The sequence below is a fragment of the Perissodus microlepis genome, chromosome 10, assembly GCF_051167445.1.
Source record: "Perissodus microlepis isolate ML-2025 ecotype Zambia chromosome 10, ASM5116744v1, whole genome shotgun sequence".
In the NCBI taxonomy this organism is placed as follows: domain Eukaryota; kingdom Metazoa; phylum Chordata; class Actinopteri; order Cichliformes; family Cichlidae; genus Perissodus; species Perissodus microlepis.
Genome location: NC_140470.1, coordinates 11679022 through 11701459, shown reverse-complemented (window position 1 = coordinate 11701459; position 22438 = coordinate 11679022). Strand labels below are relative to the sequence as shown.

General features: G+C 41.0%; 2 protein-coding genes across 8 annotated transcripts; one reads left to right on the top strand and one right to left on the bottom strand.

Annotated features, from left to right (window-relative positions):
- Nucleotides 1-1658: 1658 nt before the first annotated feature.
- LOC146378874 (SLAIN motif-containing protein-like) lies at nt 1659-6456 on the top strand. The gene is made up of 7 exons (XM_084942002.1): nt 1659-2244; nt 2500-2636; nt 2738-2857; nt 3994-4083; nt 4171-4413; nt 4814-4948; nt 5068-6456. Exons 1-7 carry the CDS (start codon nt 1850-1852, stop codon nt 5334-5336), a joined length of 1389 nt encoding a protein of 462 aa, XP_084798128.1. The 5' UTR covers nt 1659-1849; the 3' UTR covers nt 5337-6456.
- On the bottom strand, nt 6448-22030 carry taf1 (TAF1 RNA polymerase II, TATA box binding protein (TBP)-associated factor). Of its 7 annotated transcripts, none has more exons than XM_084941995.1 (41): nt 21716-22030; nt 21223-21337; nt 20962-21085; nt 20775-20891; nt 19664-19783; nt 19245-19489; nt 18932-19147; nt 18590-18832; nt 18268-18508; nt 17986-18093; nt 17738-17905; nt 17502-17629; nt 17186-17293; nt 16930-17103; nt 16651-16824; nt 16395-16499; nt 16095-16295; nt 15869-16010; nt 15327-15457; nt 15169-15249; nt 14935-15084; nt 14727-14846; nt 14386-14561; nt 14073-14302; nt 13771-13978; nt 13159-13330; nt 12773-12984; nt 12564-12672; nt 11227-11325; nt 10954-11131; nt 10785-10852; nt 10563-10685; nt 10375-10467; nt 10190-10274; nt 10032-10099; nt 9139-9255; nt 8766-8873; nt 8320-8415; nt 7994-8222; nt 7711-7882; nt 6448-7475 (listed from the first exon to the last, which is right to left on the bottom strand). In XM_084941995.1, the coding sequence occupies exons 2-41, from the start codon at nt 21334-21336 to the stop codon at nt 7256-7258; spliced, it is 5973 nt and encodes a 1990-aa protein (XP_084798121.1). In that variant the 5' UTR covers nt 21337; nt 21716-22030; the 3' UTR covers nt 6448-7255. The 7 variants fall into 7 exon arrangements, with proteins under 7 accessions (XP_084798121.1, XP_084798123.1, XP_084798124.1 ...); XM_084941997.1 differs by having other exon boundaries at nt 13165-13330; XM_084941998.1 differs by having other exon boundaries at nt 14079-14302.
- Nucleotides 22031-22438: the final 408 nt, after the last annotated feature.

Genomic DNA, 22438 nt, shown 5'->3' with positions numbered 1-22438 from the left:
ATGTTATGTTCTTCATTTGCATTTGTTTCACACCTCACGTTCAAAGTATATCATCAACGTGTAACTTAAAAGTCACCAAAATACTGACTTAATTCTGAGTGAAGAATATAAGAAAGCAACTCAGGCCTGGTAGTATGTTTAAAATTCTTTGGTTCTTTTCCACTCAGCCCATTTTACTTTGTTGTACAGATATACACCTAAATTATTTAGCTACCTAAATAAAAGTAAAAAAAATAAATAAAAATAAAGTTGTATTAATACAAAATCCACTGTATTTAATTAAAATTATCATCAATAATGGATTGCATTTATATAGCGCTTTTCTAGACACTCAAAGCGCTTTACAATTCCACTATTGATTCACTCTCACATTTACACACTGGTGGAGGCAAGCTACAGTTGTAGCCACAGCTGCCCTGGGGCAGACTGACAGAAGCGAGGCTGCCATATCGTACCATCGGCCCCTCTGGCCAACACCAGTAGGCGGTAGGCTGAAGTGTCCTGCCCAAGGACACAACAACCAGGACAGATAGAGCTGGGGATCGAACTGGCAACCAGTTACAAGATGAGCTTCCCAACCCCCTGAACCACGGTCGCCCATCAAGGTAAATAATGACATCTACACTATTTCTCTAGATACAAGTGATAAACTGCAATTTAAAGTAGGGTGAAGGCCAACTTAATCCAGTTAGCCTTGACCCTGCTTAATCCCACATCTTGCCTTTGGTTGAATCTTGGGTGGATCTTGCCCTTAACCCAACCATAGCACAAAAAAAATCAATGTTAAATGTAGCAGATTTGCTGAAGTGAACCTGCCAGTTCTTGCTATCAGCGACGTCATAGGTTGGCAGGAGGAAACTTCTTTACTGGCTTGCTGCCCAAAGTTGAGTGTAAAACTGTAAAAGTCGAATCAACAAGTTGTAATCACAGGGGCGTAACATGCTGGAACTATTTCTCAACAAACGAGCTTATGTGCCCCACCTGTACTGTTCACATAGCCTACTTATGTCACACCTAATCACACCGAACAATGATAAGAGAATTTGAACCCTTCTGTATGTGATTGACTGTATACTGAAGATACTCTAAAAAAATAAATTTGGAATGGACTCAATATGATTTTCCACTTTAATCAGGTTTATAATTCTTTTGTTTTCTTGTCTTTTTTTATTTAAATACTAGCATCATTAGTTACATTTATAAATAGGGCAGATGTTGTGGAGCTACTAAATTTGCATTATTGCTTCTTTAAAAAAAAGTTAGATGTTGGTTTATGTTCCTAAAAGGCTTAGCCTCCTGCAAACATACTGCATAAAAAATGCACAAGTGTAAGTGAGAGTTATTGATCTTCACATGGTTGTAAGGGAAACCCCAAACCTTCTTATTAATCTGTCTGCACAAAAGAGAGCATCTGACCACCCTTTTCAACACAACTTCCTCTACCGTGACTCAGGTACATTTGATCAGCTGTTAACTGCAAACATTCAGCAGTAGCAACAGCACAGTATATACAGCTGTAATGACCACACAGAGGGGACATCTTTCCTGTGAAGTAGTGTTGCGCTCATCTGAGAAATCACAGAAATAGTTACAGCATCTTTTTGCCCACACATGTAAGTCTTGATGGCGTGATCCTGAATGCCAACTCGTGGATTCTAATCCACATAAGCTCGTGATGCTCTCCTAAATCCATCCAATCTGTTGCGTGTATACTTAACAGCTCCACTCAATAAATCTGGGTCAGCAGAAGGTAAAGTCAAGCTACAGTTGCTGTATGTGTAGAACAATTTTTAAAAAGAGTTGTGTTTAAACAGCTCAAAGACGCAGATTTGAAGATTTCACACAGAAAATGGAACTCCAGGACCATACGATGAGCGATTGGAGCCAATACTATTTACCACCTACAAGTGTGAACCACCACTTTTTCTTTAGTGATTTGAAAAGCAGCTGTATGTGGCCGCAGGGTAAATCAGATGCATACTGCAACATCTGGGCCGATATTGAACCGGCAAGAGTGAAAAGCTGTAGCAGTGGGTCTTTTGCTATGGATGCTAGAATAAGACTGGACAGTTTGAAATCTGGGTGCAATCCACCCTTGCCTTACTGTGCCACCAGCAGGATGTTGCACAATTATAGCTGTGAAAAACACTCTTGGGACAGTGAAGAGTTGCAGGAAGAAGAGACTGCTTTGGACCTGGTGGAAATCCTTGACATAGCGGATGAAGAGCAGGATGAGGAGAGCTGGTAAATGCCATCAGATGTACAGTGATATTCTCTGACAGTGCAGCTTGTGATGTAGAAGTATTTCATTTTATTTAGCTTGTTTCTAGTCCGAGTTATGACAGAGACATGAACCTGAATTTGTGCACTTCTAAAGAGACGTTAAAGACTTTGAGGTGGCTGCTTTTCAGGACAGTTCAATCTGAGCACTCTTCAGTATTAAAAGCTCTTCTGAACAGATCTCTTCTTTACATAGTCGTAACGTCTTATTCCTCACAGGCTGTACGAGTCTCCAAGGAAGCATTCGTCTGTAGAGAAAAAGGAATCTGCTTTTAAATGGTGTCGACATGTTCTTGATAATCCCAGCCCTGAGATGGAAGCTGCATGCCGTGCACTGATAAAAATGCTGGATCAAGGCAAGCAAGCGCTACAGACTCACTCACCCACTCATTATCTTACAAATATCCTTGATATAAAAGAGGATTCCTTTAATGGCATTCACTTTTTGTATTGTCAGGATCAAGACGTGAGCTCCACAAACGTCCTGCAGTTTCCTATCATGCTGCCAGTGTCCCTGTGGGCTCCTCTGTGAATAAAACCTCTGCCAGTGCAGCAGCAAATACACCTGACAGTTCAGGTAATATCTTTTTTAAAAAGTTATACTCTGAACTTCAACCATGAAACCTGAGTCATTATCTTGCATTCTTTTCTACACACACAGATGACCTTTACACTCCAGCACAGCTACACATGATGTAGTTTTTTTATAAGCTTTGGATAAAGTTAGCTTTAATTTATGTCAGTTGTGTTAGTTTGTTAACTAACTATCTGTTTCATGTGCAGCCTTGTGTTGTGTCAGTGTCAGGTCATGCACAAAAAAGCGCAAACACAACCTAGTAACCCATCAGCTAGTCTGCCGACTTACCTTCTTGGGACAACTGTGGATTTTTTTCTTCTGTCCTGGTCATCAGTGAAGATAGATTTTTTAAAAAAAAATAAAGCTAATAAACAAAAGAGCTTGTCATCAGATGATAAATGTGCAGTTAGTTGCAGATTGTTCAAAAGATTGCATTTTGTTGAAATGTGATCCCTCTTTTGGTCTCCACGGGGACTGTTGACTTGCCTGTAGCCTTACCTACTCAACTGTGATTGGTCAGTAGCACTCGGACTATGAATGAACTACAAACAGAAAGTGGGAAGCTTCCAGTTGACAAAATATTGTCCCCTTCCCTGCTGCAGATTCTTGATATTCACATGCAGATGTGTGTTTATGTCAGCTCAGAGTTAACTGACTTAAAGCGATGAATATGCTGGTGGAAAAAAAATGATGAAGCTTAAAAATCCGTCAGAGGATTAAGACACAAAGACATAAAGCAAATAGACAGCATGCATATATAATTTGTGGTTTGTTTGTATTGCATATTGGGTCTATGCTTTGGTATTGCTCTGTAAGACTTTATGGTCATTTTCTATCTATTCCTCATCTCATTTTGGTTGTTTGGGTATCTTTTGGGGGTGTGGTTGTTATAATTGAGATAAGACAAGGCACAACTTCCTCAGGTGTGACTCGGGTATATTTGACAAGCTGCAAAAATTCAGCAGTATATGCAATATATGACGTACAGTAATTACAGCCACATTGTTACTTCCTGATTTCCTGAGGATTTTGTGAACACAGAAAAGTAGAAACAACAACAACAAAAATAAGGTATTCCTCCTAAATACTGAGAGACTGAAGTGCATGTCTTGAATTTATGAATTTATTAATCACAGGTCACAGTGAGCCAAGCATCTCCCTCGATGTCGTAACAAAGAGCTACAGGCTACAAGATGTCCGCATCATGGCTCAACTGCAGGAAGCCAGTGAGTATAGAAAAAAAATATTTGTAGTGATATAGCATGCTACTTAAAGGTTTGATTGAGAGTCAATAACATGTACATATTTTTCAGGTTTGAGGCAGGACTTTGTCTCCATGCCTTCCACTGCTTCACAGAGGAGAAACCCTGAGGCTCCATTGATGCTTCCACCCTCGTTTAACACCACTGGTGAAAACACTGCTTACTCAACTCCAGGAAATAAATCCGAAACTTCTTCCATATCAGCAGTTAAGGAGTGCTGCCACAGTCCCAGACCATCCAGACTTCATCAACAAGTCACCCAATTCAAGCTGCTTAAACGCGCCCAGAACCAAGGTACACAAAGTCAGGCATGTTTATACTGTCAGTGTAAGTGATTGATTTTCTTGTGCTATGAAAGGATTACAGTGAGATTTACTCACTGTAGACGACTGATAGGATCTTCTTTCTTTGTATTTCTTTGTGACATGGTCTCAACAGTTTTTGAAGCTGAGAGCTTTCTGATCATCAGACAGCTTTTCATAGGTTGACAGTGAGGTACAAACAAGATATAAAATAAATAACAAGAAGGAGTAAAAGACAAGGCAGCACTCCTATTTTTGATTTTCTCTTATGGTACATGTCGTGCATTTTTCCACATTTCATTTGAGAAACTTTTTTTGTAAAATAGCTCCAAAACATCAGCAGATGCTAGAGGTTATACTACCTCAGTGTGAGCTCAGTGTGTTTTTTGCAGCAGCAGCAGCATCACCAGGCAGGACGAGGTCGCCCCTGCGTACCAGCCTCCGCTCCCTCCAGGCTGTTAGGAACAGCCGAAGTTTAGACATCGATGACTGCCAACCTGCTGACCAAACCGCTTACCTTCCATCAGGTTTAGATCAGTTATTTGTTTTTGTTTCTTAACCAGAAAATATGTGCAAAATATGAAACTCTGCATCTTAATGACTACATGTGAGCCATTTTCTTATTTTTTAATTCATTCTTTCCCAGATCTGTCATCTGCCAAGGGGGAGGGCTTAAGTTGCTGGTTGTCATCATTTTCCCCAGCTTCATTGAACTCTGGCAGCTTGTTGCAGTCGATGAAAAGCTCATCAGTCCGGACAGTAGCCGTGAAGAAGATGAACAGGTCTCACTCTCTCAGCCCCTGCCGGATCCCTCAGTCTGCTAAAGGATGCTTGTCTGTCCACAGACGTGTTTTTACCTCACCTGAGAGACTAACCACTGTAGCTTGGGGCAGAAATTTGCCTGTTCAGAGATAAAAGATTTACCCTGTGGGTTTACCTGGGATAAAATAATAATTATGTGATGCAATGTAATTATTTACTTCTGTGGTTGATAAGCCTCTGCAATCTCATGAATACATTTAGATTGTGACAGAATTTGGGCCTATATTAGAATCCTTTGTGGTATGCTGCTCAGGGCAAAAATATGCTTTTTCAGTTGCATGTGCAAGGATCTGGTTCATCTTTCTCAGTAAGAGATTCTTGGTAAATGGCAGGCAGTCACAACCAGAGTGCTCTAAATCATGTGGATTATTGTAGAAGTTTTGTGTTAAAGTCACAGGAATGTAGAAAAGTAAGGAGCACTGATATGCTATAAATTCACCCATATGAGACATCTTAGAAATACTGAAGGTAGAGCCAGTAGGTTGTATTATCAGTGGCTTTGCAAGCATGCTCATGTGCATAAACTACGTTCCATGCATAGATTACAAGTATGAATATAGACATCAGTGTGGTCGATGAGCTGAATGAGCAGCTCTCTGCAGAGCTGTTGCAACAGGAAGTGTGCTGTCTGTCATCGTCAAGTACGAAACACTAAACGGGTATCCTTTACGCAGTAGTTGGAGTTGTTAAACAATCTGACATCACAAACAAAGCGTTTCCAGGAAACAGAGATGTGGGTTGGTGCAGCTTCTTCCTAGAAGCTTTTCATTGTTGCTCACTACTTCAGAGGCCATTTTTGTTTGCTAATGTTTTTGTATCGCTGAGCATGATTTATTTTAACCCAATTGACATATTTCTCCTAGATTTTTCAGAGTAACCCGAATCCTTACCCAATGTCAGCTCGGGCCCAGTGGACTTTACATTGACCTTTCTTTTTATTAATAATGTCTCATTTTCAATTAAAATAGGAGACAAAAGCCACTGTGCAGATGCTTATTATAGTAATAGTAAATAAATGACAGTGGGTTATAGTAGCTGAGATAATGAAACCTGCCATTCAGTGTGTGCTGGAGTACCCTCTGCTGTTCACTGTGTTTATGACCTTGTTCATTAATTCACTTAACAGCAGCTCCAGTGTGTCACTAAATGTCAGGCACTATAAGAACACCACATAGTTGAGAAAAATGAAATGCATACAGAAGTGTAATTATTTGATCAGCTTGCGCTTGTTTTATTTATAATTGTTTTTTGTTGGTGTGTCAAAATATCTACATAAATTTTCCAACTGTAACCACAGTCATTAAAGTCCTGTCATATTCCACCTCAATGATTACTTTCCATCACTTTTACTTTATGTTTGATGATAAATGACTAGTGGATTGGACAAATATTAACACGAGTTAAATATTAACATATCAAAAGGGAAGTTGAACTGCATGGATCTGAATCCCTCTCAGTCACTTCTTACTGGAATTATGTTCATTCAATAAGCAAAACTGAGAAAGAGGAGCTGCAGCTTATTTAGTATTAGAAAAACAAAAAAAATTGTGTCTTCATTGTTTTCTTCCTTTATTGTGAATTTGGGATATTGTGGAAGCTCTTCCCCACCAACTGAAAGAAACCCCAAACACTTTTTACTTGGCAAAATTTTTTTGGTTGACCTCAAAATGGATTATTATCGCATATTAACTCAAACCTCTGATTAAGTTAACTCTCTAAAGTAACTCTAACTTTTGACTGACAGGTGGTAAAAAATGTTTGTTTTTTGAGTGATGGAAAGAAGCTTCCATAACATTTAACTGAAGCAAAACGTGATAAAACAAAGAAACCATATATAAAAAGAAACTGAAATTTACAAGGTGCAGTTTTTTTTTCTACAATTGGTATAACACGGTCATTTACAAAATAACACTGTACACATATTTACCTAAGATCTCATTTCCTCATTTTTAAAACTGTTTCAGTTTTCGTGATTCTGGAGTAAAAGAAGCAGAAGAAGAAATCAAAAGAAGCTAATTGTCAGAGTCCATGTCGCTCTCGCCCCCAATAGATCTGAACTCTTCGCTCTCTTCATCTTCGCTGAGCTGGACCTGAGAGAGCACAGCTGGGCCTCTCCTCCGTGCCTCGTCTTCTTCGTCTTCCTCCTCCTCGCTGATGCCGTATTCTTCTCCATTTCCCAAACTAGATGGCTGCATCTGACTCTGACTCTCCGTCTCCTCGTAGCTGCCGTAGCTGAGATGAAAACCAAGGAAAGAGATTTTAAAATAACATCAGGACATGGAATGATTCAGTGGTACAGATATGCATACGATAAAACTATTTAAATACTTCATGACAATGAAAATTAAGCTTTAAATGTCATTTTTCCCCTCATTAAAATCCTCATTTCCAGATGCACTTTTGTGATAAGGAGACTGCCATCATTTACATTCTTATGCTTTCACTGTGGTCAGTTGGTCTGCTGTACCTGACATTGCTGTCTTCCATGTGTGGCCCATCAGGCCCATCCCCTTCGTATGACATCATACTTTCGTCCTGCTCCATGCCCATGCGGGCCGTCTCCTGAGTTCTCCGTGGAGGCGCAGGTCGCACATCAACCTCTCTGTCCGAGTCACTGCCGCTCTCCGATAGTTGTATGGCTGGAGGGTGAGACGCATTTCATCAGGACATTTTACAAGAGAAAAGACATTCTGTGTCCACCAGATTTTGCTATTTAGATTCTGAACGTTGGAGAATAATTGTGAACCTACAAGAGAACGGGTTGTCACCCTCCTCTTCGCTGGCATCATCCTCTACGTCCGACATGAGCAGATCCTGATAGAGCACGCTAGCTTGAGCTGGGCGATTAGATCTTCCGTCGCCCTCCTCTTCCTCCTCCTCTTCCTCCTCGTCATCCTGGTCATGCACCCGCCTGCGAGGAGGTAGCAACAACTCCTCGTCATCGTCCTCGTACTCCTGATCTCCTTCTGCATCCTCTGCCTTCAGACACAGGTCACAAAAACATGAGGTAAATAAGAACTGAGGCAGTTTACATCTGTGTGTATATGCTCAGTATCAGTAAATCTGTATTTCTTACAGGAGCAGGAGTCTTGGGTTTGCCATCGTCATCCTCATCAAAGCCTTCAATATCCACATCAGACTCTTCTTCCCCTGGTCTTCTGCTGTGCCGTCCCTGAGAGGTAGAATGAAAAGGGTCAGGAAACAAACTTGCCTAAAAGATGGCCTGTCACTGTTTACTGTGGTGTTGACATTTTCACATGTGATCTCTGGACAATGTCTGCAGAATCAGGTCAAAGTGCAGTATGAATTTGCCCCTTTGCCTCAATCAGACATCAATCAGACAGGTCTGCAGTACTTGGGTAAAAACAGCTACACAGACAGGTAACAAATCAAGGGTGAAAAAAAACTGTCACCTGTGTGGAAGGTGGTACAACAGAAATGCCTACTGAAGCGGGATGCTTTGAGGATAGATACAAGAGGGGTGGGCATGTGGCTGCAAGACTTATTTCTGTCTCTCCATACCTGCCCCCCTCTCTTCTCTGGACCACCCACTAGAGGTCCTTCAGAGAAAAGGCTGCTGGGCTCTCTGGGCAGACTCCCCGAAGCCCCGCTGTCAAACAAATCAGCAGGCTGGCCAACACCGCACAGAGACACGGACAAAGAGACACGGCAAAGAGGGCAGGAACGAAGGAGAAGAACAGGTTGGGAAAAAGAAGACACTACGGTAAAGAAACTAGATTGTACAAATGAAATGTGAAAGTCTGGAAAGGAGAGTTAGTGCAAAGAACAAGTGAAGGAGAAGCAATACAAGGAGTGGCAAGGAAGCTACTGCACGCACAAAAGCCTAGAGTACTTGGTTTGGCCTAAAGAACCTAGGCCCTGGATGCTGTCTTACCTGAGGTGTGTATGGCCCAGGCGTCATTGGCTCCAGACTCTCTAGGTCTGCTGCATCTAGAGCTGCCTCTTTAGCAGTAGAGATGTCTTTCTCCAATTGAGTCAAGTGCTCATCATACTGCAAACACAATAATTGGTGACTATTTCTAAAGCGTTTTGGGTTTTTTTCTTGTTTAGATGTGTTAAAAATACAAGTGTTAAAAATACATTACAAGCAACACAATTCTGTAATTATTCCAAATATTTCACAGTCTGATTTTACACACCTGGGTTTCACTTTCCACTCTGTGTCAATGCAACATTTTTAAAATTACGAGTCAAACTGCCTTTGATTTGCTCCTAACTTTGCTTTGAAACTGCTCAATCAAACTCAGCCTTATTTAACTTCAAAAGGGCAAAGTAAGGGTGTTTTCACACCTGTAGTGTTTAGCTAGTTTAAATTAAACTGGTTTGTTTTCCACTTTGGTGCAGTTTGATTGTGCAGATGTGAACACAGTAATTGCACTTGGGTGTGGACCAAAACAACCTCAATGGCAACCTCAATCTGACCCAACTACAAGGTGCACGTTGCAAAAGTTGAGCTAAAAAAACACTTCCTGTAGCCATGTATGCTTTGTATTCTGGGCTACTATAGATGTGCGAAAGTCTGTATGGCCTAGCAACTAGCTGCGAAATGACACACACCTGGATAAACGTGCTCCCAGCCCAGACACATTTGGCCATAAAGCAGACTGAAAATTGTCACGTGGTTTGTAGTGACACATGTTACTTTGCTTGGAGTTCATCTGAATTTTTCTCAGTGTGAACAGCTACAAATTGACAAACTCATCAACTGATTCAATCCAGTATAAACAAACTACAGGTGTGAAAACACCCTAAGAATCTTCTACACACCTCTGCTAAAGTCTGCTTGCACACATTAACAATCTCGAGAGCTGTCTTGGTGTAAGGACTGTCTGAACCTGTCAAAGACACACAAGATAGTCAAGTTAGTCAAACTTCTTTTAAGAGAAATTAAATGCTGAGGTAAAATTATCCATAAAAGCATTTACCATTATACTTGATGCTGTTGGTGTGGATGAGACTGACATCTGAAAGGAATGTCTCTCGGTTCTGATATTTATGTTTGGAGATGTTCTGTCGAAATTAAACACAGACACACAAACAGGGTGTTTCTTCATGCTGCTGCCAATATTAAATGACTCTAGGTAAGTCTGACATCCTGTTAGCCTCTCACCTTGCGGATATTCTCCAGATCCATGGGGTTCACAATAACTTTATAATAATCCGGCACAAACTTTTTGTTGACGGGATGGTGAAATGGCCACGACTACAAAGAGGGGAAGAGTGGAAGAACGAGCCTTAGATTATTATCCGATTCTATACTGATCACTGTTCTCAAACCGACTGAAGGAGGTGACTTACATCAGGAACCACCATCATTTTCTGGGTTACAATGTTGTCCAAGATGAAGGAGAAGGCCACCTGATCATCATCATCTAGCAGAGGGTTGATGGCTTTCTCGAGCCTCACCAGCCTGTCCTCCTTCTGCAAACACACACAGATTTGACAGTTGATGAGGAAACTAATAAAAAAAAGGGTGGGGGATGAGACCAAATCATGGCAATGATGTTTACATCCACTCACCTCTTTCAGTTTAGCATCACACAGATCCAGCATGGACTGTGCAACTTGTGTTATTGGATGTTTTGCCCCTGGTGAGACAAAAACAGAAAGCCATCCCAACAAACTGATGAAGGTTTGAAATCTCACTGAAACCACGCTGAGTCTGTTAAGCGTGTTCCTGTAACTCTACCATTGTAGGTGGCACTGTTTTTGACAATAAGCTCCACTGCTTCACGGAACTCCTCCCTCGACGGGTACATCCGCTTGCGCACATTCTCCCTTAGTGTCTGCAGGTCCATGGGCCGCGTGATGATCTTATAGTAGTCCTTCACAACTTTGGCATTGACTGGCGTGTGGAACGGGTATGTCTACAATGAAGAGGTAGATGTAATAAAGGTGAAGCTGGATAGGAACAAAGAACAGAATTTTAAGGTAAAGTGAACGTGTTGTAGACGCCTCTTACATTGGGGTGATCCCGCATGTCATTGATGATGCTTTCTAGCACAGAGGACAAGGTCACCATGGGGTCTGTGCGCCTGCGGTGGATGGCCTTGTGTGGTTTCTGAAAAAAAAAGAAAAAAAAAAAAAGACTTAAATCATCTATTAAAGTGACCCTCACCTTACAATCCAGTGAAATTCAGATCATTTTACAATTTTATCCACTTATAACGCCCTTAAACAGTGATGTCAAACTCATTTTACATTGTGGGCCAATACAGACTACTTTGATCTTAAGTGGGCTGGACCAGGGAAATTTTACACACTATAAATGTGTAATATTACAGAAAGGTTTTTGTAGTTCATTACCCAGACTGTCCTGTAATTATAAAATAAAAATACTTTGTTAATTTAAAGATAATGTATTGTTTTTCTGTGAACCCACTGTAAAAAAATAAAATATAATTAATAAATTATATAGCAGATGGTGAAAAAAACAGGAATGTTCTGTCATTTAATTGTTTATCTATTACTTTGGTCTAGTATGAATGGGAATTGAGGGGGCTTCTTTATCAAAAGAAAGGCTCTAAAACTTATTAAATAATAGATAAAAGCTCAAAATCTATGCATCCTTCACATTTACCAGCGTCCTCCAGTTGGCCGGATTGAAGTCTTTGCCGGGCTAATTCTGGCCCCGAGCCTTATGTTTGACACCCCTGTCCTACAAAGAAGACCTGCTGAGTCCTTGTAACAGCAGCCAGCCTCTCTGATCATCTGTTCAATTGTTCCACACTCTTATTTTAAATCCAGTGGAAACCACTCTTTTCAACCTGTAGCTCCTAAACTTTACAACAGCATTCCCCAAGACCCTTTCACACAGGAAATAGCATGCACACAGGTGGCATACACTGTGTTAACCGCTAGGTCGAGCAAATGACCCAAATTTCTGTTGCTCTGGCCGGTGCACCCTGCTTGACTTTCTATGCTCCCCAGTTGGCGCACAAAATTTTTATTGAGTGGCACAAACCATAGAAAAGAATGAGTTTGCAGGGCACGCTGCTGTAAGCCTTTCGGGTCAGCTAATTAGTGGTAGCTGAAAACTCAGATCTATAGGTTAGCTTCTCCCTAGTCTTTCATACATTATTTTGGGCTTGTGTTCACATATAATGTGTTTATGGATGTGTGTAATGTAGGAATAAATATATAAGACCTATGTGGTGTGTTTGTATGTTGTGACATGTCCACTTATCTTTAATGTGGTTTTATCCATGAAATACAGTGTGCTTTAAAAACTTTACAAATAAAGTTTTTATCATCATCATCATAATGTTGTATGGCAACAATCTGTATAAGGATGCTTACATTGAGATAGTCACAGTGGACTGCACTGCCTACACGTCTCTTCTTCTTTGCTGGTAGCTGTTGTTTGGGGAACTTGAGCACCAAAGACTTTCTGCGCACTTCATCAGCGCTGTAACAAATTAGACACAGATCCATTTATTGTAAATGTAGCAAATGAGTAAAACATAGTTTGCAAAACATGGGAAATTTAAATCTAATTTTTTTTATACCTTTCAATGAGCTGTTTGCCCAGCACAATCTTGGTGCCCTCCACCTTAATCAGTTCCTCATTGTCATTGTGGATGACTGTCTTTTCCAGCTCCTCCTCCTGCTCCTCTGTCATGGCGACTGGGTTGGAGGGTGGGGCATTGGTTTGATAGTAAAGTGGGCAGAACTTGTTTGTTCTCATGTGTCCAATGGCGCCACATGCACCGCACTTTAGCTAGGGAAAAGAGGAAAACATTAAGGAACACGAGGATAATCTAGCAGGGCTATATTATAAGAAGAAGAACTGTTCAAGGAAAACTGGCTGTAGGTTCTGAATTTTGTGCATTACCATGAAGCTTGTGAGGAAAAAGTGAAAGAAAGGCATATAGTACTGAATCGGCAAGCTTACTTTTACCTTGAGGTCTGGTCTCTCTTTGACCTTCTTGGTCTTCTTCTCTGGAGGCCCCTTGATCTTATCCTTCTCTTGGTTTCTCTTCAGCCTCCTCAGCTGCTCCTGAATACGCCGGCGCTCCTTCCGCATCTCTTCTCTGTGCTGCTCATCAAAGAGGGCAAACTTTCGTCTGTAAAAAGATTTAAAGAAGAAAAACAAGGACCTTTAACATTCACAGGTTTACGAAAAGAGGTCTGAGTTAAGTGACAGTCCATTTTTTCCTTTTTAGTAATTTAATCCATACCCATGAATTAGATTAATCCTCTGGTTACACCATACAACACCAACAAGAAAAGGTTTCTGCATATTTAACAGATGTATCAAAAAATATTAAAACTAATTTGAATTTTAAACAAAGTTGCGAAAAAGTTGTGAGTCATAATCACTGGTATCACTGGTTTCTGTGCGTTAACCACGGCTCTATAAACATAGACTTTGCTGGGTCAAAATTACTTTATTTTAACTGTTACATAATAGCACCAATAAATACAGAACCAGTCCGCTGGGATACTTCCAAGAACCAAATAATTATTTTTTAATTAAACTGACTTTAATTACAGTCACACTCACATGAATTCATCATCCTTGGTGGTTCTGATCCTGGTGTAGGCGTCGATGACTGCAGCTTTACGCACAGTTTCACAGCGGACATACTCTTTGCCGTCTTCATCTCTGAAGGTGCGATAGATCTTGAGTCGGCGTCCCGTGGCCGAGGAGTTCAGGCTGGTGACGGAGGATGTGTCATCATCTTTGTGGGAGCTGGTGGACAAGGAACTGGCTATAGAGTGAAGAGAAGTAAAGTTCACAGTTATATACTCAATTTTTTGTCCTTAACATTAAGACTGTGTTTAATATCACAAAAGGACACTTACATATACCTTTGCGCCGCTCCTTGCGCCCCTTGTCACGATCGCTCTCTTCACCCATCAGCATCCTCTGCAGCTCCTTCCTCTCCTGCTCTTCCCTCTCACGGGAAAGTTGAGTGCTGGTCTTCTTGTTCTGCAGCATGTTCTCAATGTTCTTACCCATCTCCTCAAAGTCACTATCCTCTGCTGAACTGCTGTCTGTGTCTGTTGAGAGCACCTCTGTAGACTCCAACACTCTGAGGTAGGGGTGCAATAAGATACAGAAGTTAAAGTGTGCAGAGGCAGGATCCTGAATAAAACACTCATACTGGAAACTCACTTGTTCTGCAAGTCAAAGATCCTTTGGCACTCTTCCTTGTAACGCTCCTGGTGTTCAGCAACAGAAAAACGAGAGCCTCTGGCAAACTTACTCATGGGTCCCTCGCCTGAGCGTGCCTGCTCTGTGGACATGGTCCTGACCACGTCAATAACCTCCCAACGTGACAGTTTCTTGATCTGACACACAGACAAAAACAGGATCACTTTAGAACCTTTAAAAAGAATCTTAAAACTAAAGCCTTTTCTGTGTTTCTATTAGTTGTTCAGATCAAACCTAATCAGGGGAAAGTTTGACAATGTCTCGCATCTCTTTAAAGTGCTTGAACATCACCCTGGTCTCACCTCCTCCTCTGGCACACCAAACTTGCGCAGCAGCTGCTTGGCATTCTTCAGTGAGAGCCTCCTCAGATCAGCATCTGTCCCTGTGACTGTCTTCTTCACTGGTTGTGGCTCTTTGTCATCCTGCGAAATCACCAGAAACAAACTTGTCAGCATTACATGTCATATAAGTAACGCTGAGGCGGCAGAATTTGACTTCAGACACTCAGACCTTCTGTTGAGTGGGCTTGTTGGGCACTTTCACATAGGAGAAACCTTCTCCACAGCCTGTGGGATCAGCCACACCTGTAACCTCTAACAGGCACTTTCCCTTCATGGCAGAAATGAAGGCTCTGGTTGTGTTCCAAGGAGCTGTTCGCACCTGGAGGGTGACACAGAATCAGCATGGAGTCATCTCAAGTCTATATTAGTTAACTTTATTGTGAGGAAGAGTTTCAGTTGATACCTCATCATCAATCTTCATTTGAAAGTCCTCTTCATTCTCTTCCTCTGGAGCAAAGAAGGATTTCTCACCATATCCGGCATCCTTAAGGGGTGAAAAAACTTGATGAAACAGACACTAAATAAATACAAATGAAGATACATGTAGGTAATAGCTGTTACCTTCAGCCTTTGCTCTGCTACCAGCATGCTGTAATAAGCGCAACACTGCTCCGGAGAAACCATGGCCCTGATCTCTTCTTCTGTTGGCAGTCTGAAATCAGGCTTCAGCACCCACCAGTTTGAGTCCATTCCTGCCATGAGGACAAGCACACAAATCATTTATACCCATCTGCTTAATCATAGAGTGCAGTGTGGTAAGCAACAATAATTAAAATCATTGCTTTATTCCCATTATTGTCACACTGTAGAAAATATGCTGCGGTTATACCACACAGTCATACCCTGTCTCCTTATTCCGTCCTTACACTACATCATACTTCTGGGGTAAAATCCACAGTAGGCATAAAAAGCTCTTTCAATGCTCAGAATCCTCCCTGTCATTTCAGGGCGCACATACACACACACGCACTGCTGAGCCCATGCAACTTCAAAGTGCACAGAATCTTTTTATGCCCCAAATATTTCCCCGACTCAACACAAGTTAGTCTAATCCATGATGATCATCACTAAACAATCGACACAGTCAAACGTGTGAAGTCTACCTGTGCGTTTGAAGTCAGCACACAGTTTAAGTCGCTTCCTGATGCTGCTTTCTGAGTGTGAAGGGAAAGCTTTTTTTATATCCTCCATGCGGATTCTCCGCGGCCGGTCCTTACTCTTCCAGAACAAGCGATAAATGAACACCTGCAGAACACAGAAGTGATAGGTCAGCTATGTGCAGACAACAGCCGAGCACTAAATAAAAAAGAAATATATAAATAAAAATACCTGAAGGAAGTCTCTGATGTGAGTATTGGCTCGTTTGGAGTTCGGCCCTGGAACTTCAAACAATGGGCACTCCTGACCAACTACAAAAATGTCCACAATCTCTCTAATGTAGTAGCCGTGTCGTGTTCGTATAACCAAGAAATCAGTCTCGGGCATCTTGTGAAGGTAGATTGGAGCACGGAAGAGGTTGTTCTCGAAAGCCTGAGGAAAAGGCACACCATCATACAGTTTGCCATGATAACAGAACAGAGATTTTATATATATGCACAGATCTGGTTATTTCGCTGATACGGTGCTGACCTGAAGAAGTTGTCCGGGATGCAGAGAACCCAGGAAAGGGGATGTGTGACAGTACACAGTCTCTCCATATTTACAATCGGGTGCTCCAGGATCTTTTCCAGGTTTCTGAAAAGCACAGTAACAGCGTCATAATAATGAGTGAGAAATGACAATTTGATGATCTGGTGAATTTCATCATGTTTTAAAAATCACTTTTCTCAGCAGAGCAGAACATAAGTGCAAAGTTAGTACAATACAAATCCAATGTCAAGCTCACTCTTTTGTAGTAGTTCTTGATTTTGGTTGCCATGCCAACTTGCATGATGAGAGGGGGGTATTCTTCACTGTATTCAGCCAGAATCAGATCTCCGTCTTTGCCTGTCAAGTCCTGCGGGGTCCGCATGAAGAACATGTCTCCTCCTCCTGCTGCCTGCCGCTCTTGTTCTCGCATCTATAAAAGATTATATATTCAGTACACATCAACACTAAAATGACAACATTTAAACACTACATATTTATCTCTACACTCACAGTGTAATAGTGCTTGAGGACATACCTTGGCCTTCTTCTTTATGTGTTTGAGCAGAGGCTGAGCAGGGTGTGGACCCGGCTGAGCCACAGCTCCAAATGAGTACTTCTTCAGAGTTGGACGATGGAACTGGCGAAGCTTCATGGGTCCCATGTGAGTGGGAAAGAAGGGCTGCCGCAGCTCCAGGGCTGGGATGGAGTGCTGTCAACAAGACAAAAGTTTTCATATTACACAACACAATTTGTTTTAAGCTTTATATTCACTGTTATAAACTACCATTTACCTGAATGATGTTGCCACCGAAGGTTCCCCTCAGGCCTTGCTGTTTGGGGTAATAGAACTCATCATTGGACAGATTCCAGGGGTCTTTGACCTCAGGTTGGGACATGTTCTGTGTTGAGAGAAAGCATACATAGCACTCAAAGTGCTGCTATTCTATAATTCCAATTTTTTAAGTGTAAAAATGTTCCTGAGCATTTCCGTCTTACAGTCGTGCTTTTTTTTATGTAGCCCTTTTTATTCCCTCTTTTATATTTTCACCTTTTTCTTCAAACAAACCACAAATCAGTACCAAATTATCAAGACTGCCTTTCCCATACCTGCTGTGGCTCATCTTTTATCACGCCCGTTTTCCCCAGCAGGATGCGGCTCTTCTTGATTGCAGTTTCCTTTTTATTCTCTTTTGATGGCGAGTGGGAGGTAGTCTCCTCCTTTTCATCAGGAATTTCTTCAAGTGAGAGCAGCGTAACACAGATTTAAAAAAAAAAAAAAAAAAAAGCCTAAAACAAGTGAAAACATAACAGAAGAAGTGGCAGATAAAGATTTTTGACTATACCTAGAATTATATTCTCATCATTGGGATCCAGTGTAAGAACAGGTGGGTCAAGCATGTGATCCATCTCCTGGTCATCCCAGATAATGTTGTCTTCCCAGCGTCCGTATACCAACTCTTCATTATCAATAGGAAAAATGGAGAACCAAAGACAGTCTTCGTCCTGGGAGGCTGTAATGGGACAAAAACAAACAGTGAGAAATTATCTTGAAACAAGAAGGACTGAAATGTGACCAAAAGCGTAAACTGACCTTGATTATCGTGGCTGTTTTTGTCCCGCTTCAAACCAGAAATTGAAGCAGCTTTGGGCATGGGTGGAGGTGTAGGTGGGACCAGTTGAGAATTACTTCTTGTCAGACCTTTAAAATTAAACAGATGTTAGAGCTTCTTTTAAACACACTCAATATTACACCAGACTCCTCCACCATCAATTATCAATGTTCGTACAACAATAGCGCACCACAGTACTGTATTCTGCTAGCATAAAAAAAGACCCACAAAGATTTACTTCTGAATTTTTCCAGCTATCTTACCCTGCTGTGCGTTGTAAGCATTGGCATTACGGGTCATGCTAGAGGGTAGCCATCCTGCAAGACTGGCTCGCTGAGTCTTGGTACCCTTGTGTTTCACGTCCTCCCCGTTCCAAATTATATCATCCTCCCATTGCAGCTGAGTGACCATGAGGAAGAGTTCATTTTCCAAAGCTTTTCTGTCTTTATCTTCATCATCATCATCATTACCATCGACAATGTCATTGTCCTCCTGCATCTGGACCTATGGGATATATTTCACAACTTTAGCAGGATGATCAGTATCATTTACCTCCTTTTGCTAGAGATGTCTGTATCTGCATACCTCTTGAGAAGTCTCTGTAATTTCATTAGGCGTATCCTGCTTCTGAGGTTCACTGGATTGTATTTCCTTAAGCTTGAACCCATAGTTAAAATTGCTTCCATCCTCAGAGACCCCTAGCATGTCGTACCAGAGCTGGGCTGGACCATATCGCCATTCTGCTACTTTAGGCCGAGATTCTGTCTCCTTGTCCCCATCACCAGACGTTTGTGAAAACTTTGATTCTACTGGAGCCATCATGGTTATCTGGACAAAGCAGAATGAATGTAAAGTGCTGATTAACCTGACATACTGAGAAAAAACTGCTAAGAGCTGATATTACTCAAGCATGCAGCAAAGACTTACCTCATCATCAGAAAGGCACTGCTCTGGAGGAGGAGGAAGAGCGTACTCATAAACCCATCCAGATTTCTTCTCCTGGCTTTGTTCTGATGGTTCTCCTTCTGGAGGAGGTGTCCCAGGCTGATGGTCTCTATGTTTTCGCTTCTTTTTCCTGCGGGCGCTCCTCCAAACCGATGGCACATTCTTTCCAGGACCAAACAGGCGCAAGAACCGGAGCACCTGCCAGCACATTCAAGAAAATGGATTTAATGCACTCCTTCAATTTAAAATGTTGACAAAAATGAACCTTAAGTATGTGTAAATAAAGATGCTGTACCTTTCCAGGCCTAAACTCTGGGAAGAGCTCTGTGACACCTGGCAACGCTTTGGCAGCATCTTTCTGCATGATGCCAGCCAGAGGGAGTGTGAGAATGTCCGCAGAACCACCAGCCCCTGAACCCTGACAAGGACGGTCGGTTTCTGACTCAGAGTCTGAGGAGCTGCTGAAGTCAATCTTATCTGCTGTAGAGGATGGTGCGATGATGGAAGGCAGGATGATGCCATCCCCATCTTCCCCAACTGCTGCAGGTGACAGTAATAAATCAATGGAACAGTAGAGGTCATCAAAGTTTGTGATGAAAATTATTTGATCAAAATAAACATGTATTGCAATTTAATTTAATACATTCTGCGAGAAAGACTAATCCAAACCCAATTAATCTTTTACGAAGTAATCACAAGCAACTATGTACTTGCCATTTGTGCTCTGAGTGGAGGGTTCCTCTTTCTTAGATGTAGGAAGAGTTGGTGGTGGTGGAGGGGGCATGAGCTTAGAGTCAATATCCTCACAATCAGCATCATAGTCATCCTCATCATCTAGGAATAAAGAGTTTGAAAATATTTTTTATTAACATAGTCATGAGGAAAAACACAGCCATGACTATGCAGCCATGTAAAAAACCAAGCACATCCTTACTGTTTCCATAGGAATTAAAAGGGTAACTGGCTGATGACTTCAGTTGTGTGTTAACACAATGCCATGATCTACCCAGGAGGGGATGTCACAGAAAATTCACCCCAAGGTCAGACCGTGCAACACAAATGTGGAGATATTTGGCCATAATGCACAGTTCCATGTTTGGCAAAACCAAACACAACATATTAGCACAAACACCTCATCTTGCAGTCATTAAGTCAACCATGATCTCCTCGGTACAGCAAAATATTCCAAAGTCAAATGTGAGGCCATCTGTGTGACAGATAAAGGCTGGCCCAATAATGGCTCATGCAACAGGACAATGATCCTAACAACAGCAGCAAATCTAAAACAGAACTGTTGCAAAAGAAAAGAATCATTGTGTTGCGAAGTCCAGACCTCAATCTAATTGAAATTCTGCAGCATGTCTGCAAACCTAAATGAACTGAAGGAACGTGCTAACGAAGACTAAACCAAAATTCCTCAACAATGATGTGAAAGACTGAAAGTCATACAGAAGATTATTATCTCAAGTTGCTGCTGCTAAAGGTGATTCCACAAGCTACTGAAACATGAGGTGTACTTAATTACACAGACTTTATGTAGTCCTGTGAAAACAATAATAAAAAATGTTATATAATGAAAAAAAAAAAACCTAAACATAAGTTAACAAACCTTTACCTGTGTAAGTGTTAGAAAAATCTAATATCCGGATTGTTTTTTCAAAGACTGTATCCACCTTAAGGATCTTAAAATGTCATAAAATCCTCAACTGACATAAAATGTTCAAAAGATTTGTTTTAACTGATCATCTACTGACAAACTACAAACAATACCAGCCTCATTGTCTCCACAGTTAATCATTGTAAGAGCTGTAACATTGCTGATCACCTGTTTTCCTGCTGGGCTGCAGAGACCCCATGGCCTGACGGTACTTCTTTGTCTCATCCTCAGCAACTTCACTGATGTCAGAATAATCAACTGCATCCTCAGTGCTCTTCACCCAACCTGGAGAAGGTCAATTATTTTAAACTTTGCAAAATACTGCTCCTAATTTGCTTCATATATGTGACCTCACCTTCCGCATCCACGCTGGCAGGGTCTCTGTTTTCTTCCTTATCATCATCCTCATTGGCAGTGATCTCTGTAATAAGTGAGCCCAGACCCAGAGTACCCAAACCAGCTAGATGCTTTTTGGACTCCTGATATGAGGAAATAAGACAGAAACAAAACATTTCAATGAACAGTAAAAGCAGACAGCTGTTGAAGAAAATTTAAGTTTGCGAGCTTAAATGTGCTACTAAATGTTTCTGCAGACAAACGTATCACAAACACCTACGTTATCCAAAACACTGTCATCTTCTAGCTGCCCATCTTCGTTGATGTTTCCAAAGAGGAAGCCAGTTATAGAAAAAGGGCGATCCTGATCATCGTCACTGTCCGAGTCCGACATCCTACAAGGACAACATTTAGAGTTTAAGCATTTGGACCTCCTAATTTAATTTCCTCGGTCTTCATAAACTGATTTCCGTAATTCTTTGCATTTTACTGCCAAGACGTACTATATTTACTTCAGTGTCCCTACTATTGCTTATTAGTAGCAAAAAAAAAAAAATCGTAAGATTAGAGAGTAACATCATTCAATCTGTTTTGGGTTTTTTTTGTCATTTATTTTTTTTAAAAAATGAGAAATGAGCTATGACCTGAACCCTGTTAACTTTAGGTTAGCTGCGCTATAATCAAAACAAAGTTAACCTTAATATTAGCTAGCTAGCCTGAACTTAAGACTGTAAAGCGTGAATAAAATAAAACTCCAGTCAACTGCCACTTACCTTTCGTTGAGTTCTTTTTAGATTTTGTACGCTTTTGATTTAGCCAGCTCGATTTATCTTCTGAATGCTAATAGATGAGGCTAAGTAAGTTAGCTCATATTAGCTAGACAAAACAACTTGTAATACGGTGACTAAAATCTGTACACTTAAACATATTTTACCCTGGCCCTAGACTAACTTTACGAAGTCAAACAATAAACACTTTAACTCATTAAAAGCAGTATATACATATTCGGGTAAGGGTTGTTTTTATTTGTATTACTGTAAAACACTGCAGCGATCTGCAGACTGGACTAGCCAAACTAGCGGAAAGTCCCAGTGACCCGGATGAATAAATGTGACGCATTCAGGTACTCCCTAAAACCTAGGAATTAGTGGAGTTTACTACAAAAGGTAAAATATTTTTCACTAGTAATTCGCAAACGTCTGTCATTTTCTTTGCGCTTGAGTATTAAGTTATAATAAATTTAATGATATTGAATTTTTGCCCGTACTCATTCCATAAAAATAAAACGAATCAGTCTCGACTATACTTCATACTCTATTCACTACAGTTTTATGGTTTTGTGTTGTAGCCCATTTTAATTAACTAGCCAAATGCAACCATCACTCCTACATTAACTCAAAATTTGCTCAATTTATCGCAAATAACTTTAATTATATGCCCTTACAGTACACACATCTTAAAATACTTTCTGTGACATGGCGTCCCTAAAGCTGTTG

Excerpts from the sequence above, each read along its gene's own strand:
- taf1 (XM_084941995.1), bottom strand. The coding sequence starts at position 21,336 with ATGTCGGACTCGGACAGTGACGATGATCAGGATCGCCCTTTTTCTATA. Across the intron at positions 21,086-21,222 it reads ATGACAGTGTTTTGGATAAC|GAGTCCAAAAAGCATCTAGC; the intron begins GTAGGTGTTTGT and ends TCCTCATATCAG. Across the intron at positions 16,011-16,094 it reads ACATCAGAGACTTCCTTCAG|GTGTTCATTTATCGCTTGTT; the intron begins GTATTTTTATTT and ends TGTGTTCTGCAG.
- LOC146378874 (XM_084942002.1), top strand. The coding sequence starts at position 1,850 with ATGGAACTCCAGGACCATACGATGAGCGATTGGAGCCAATACTATTTA. Across the intron at positions 2,637-2,737 it reads GATAAAAATGCTGGATCAAG|GATCAAGACGTGAGCTCCAC; the intron begins GCAAGCAAGCGC and ends TTGTATTGTCAG. Across the intron at positions 4,949-5,067 it reads AACCGCTTACCTTCCATCAG|ATCTGTCATCTGCCAAGGGG; the intron begins GTTTAGATCAGT and ends ATTCTTTCCCAG.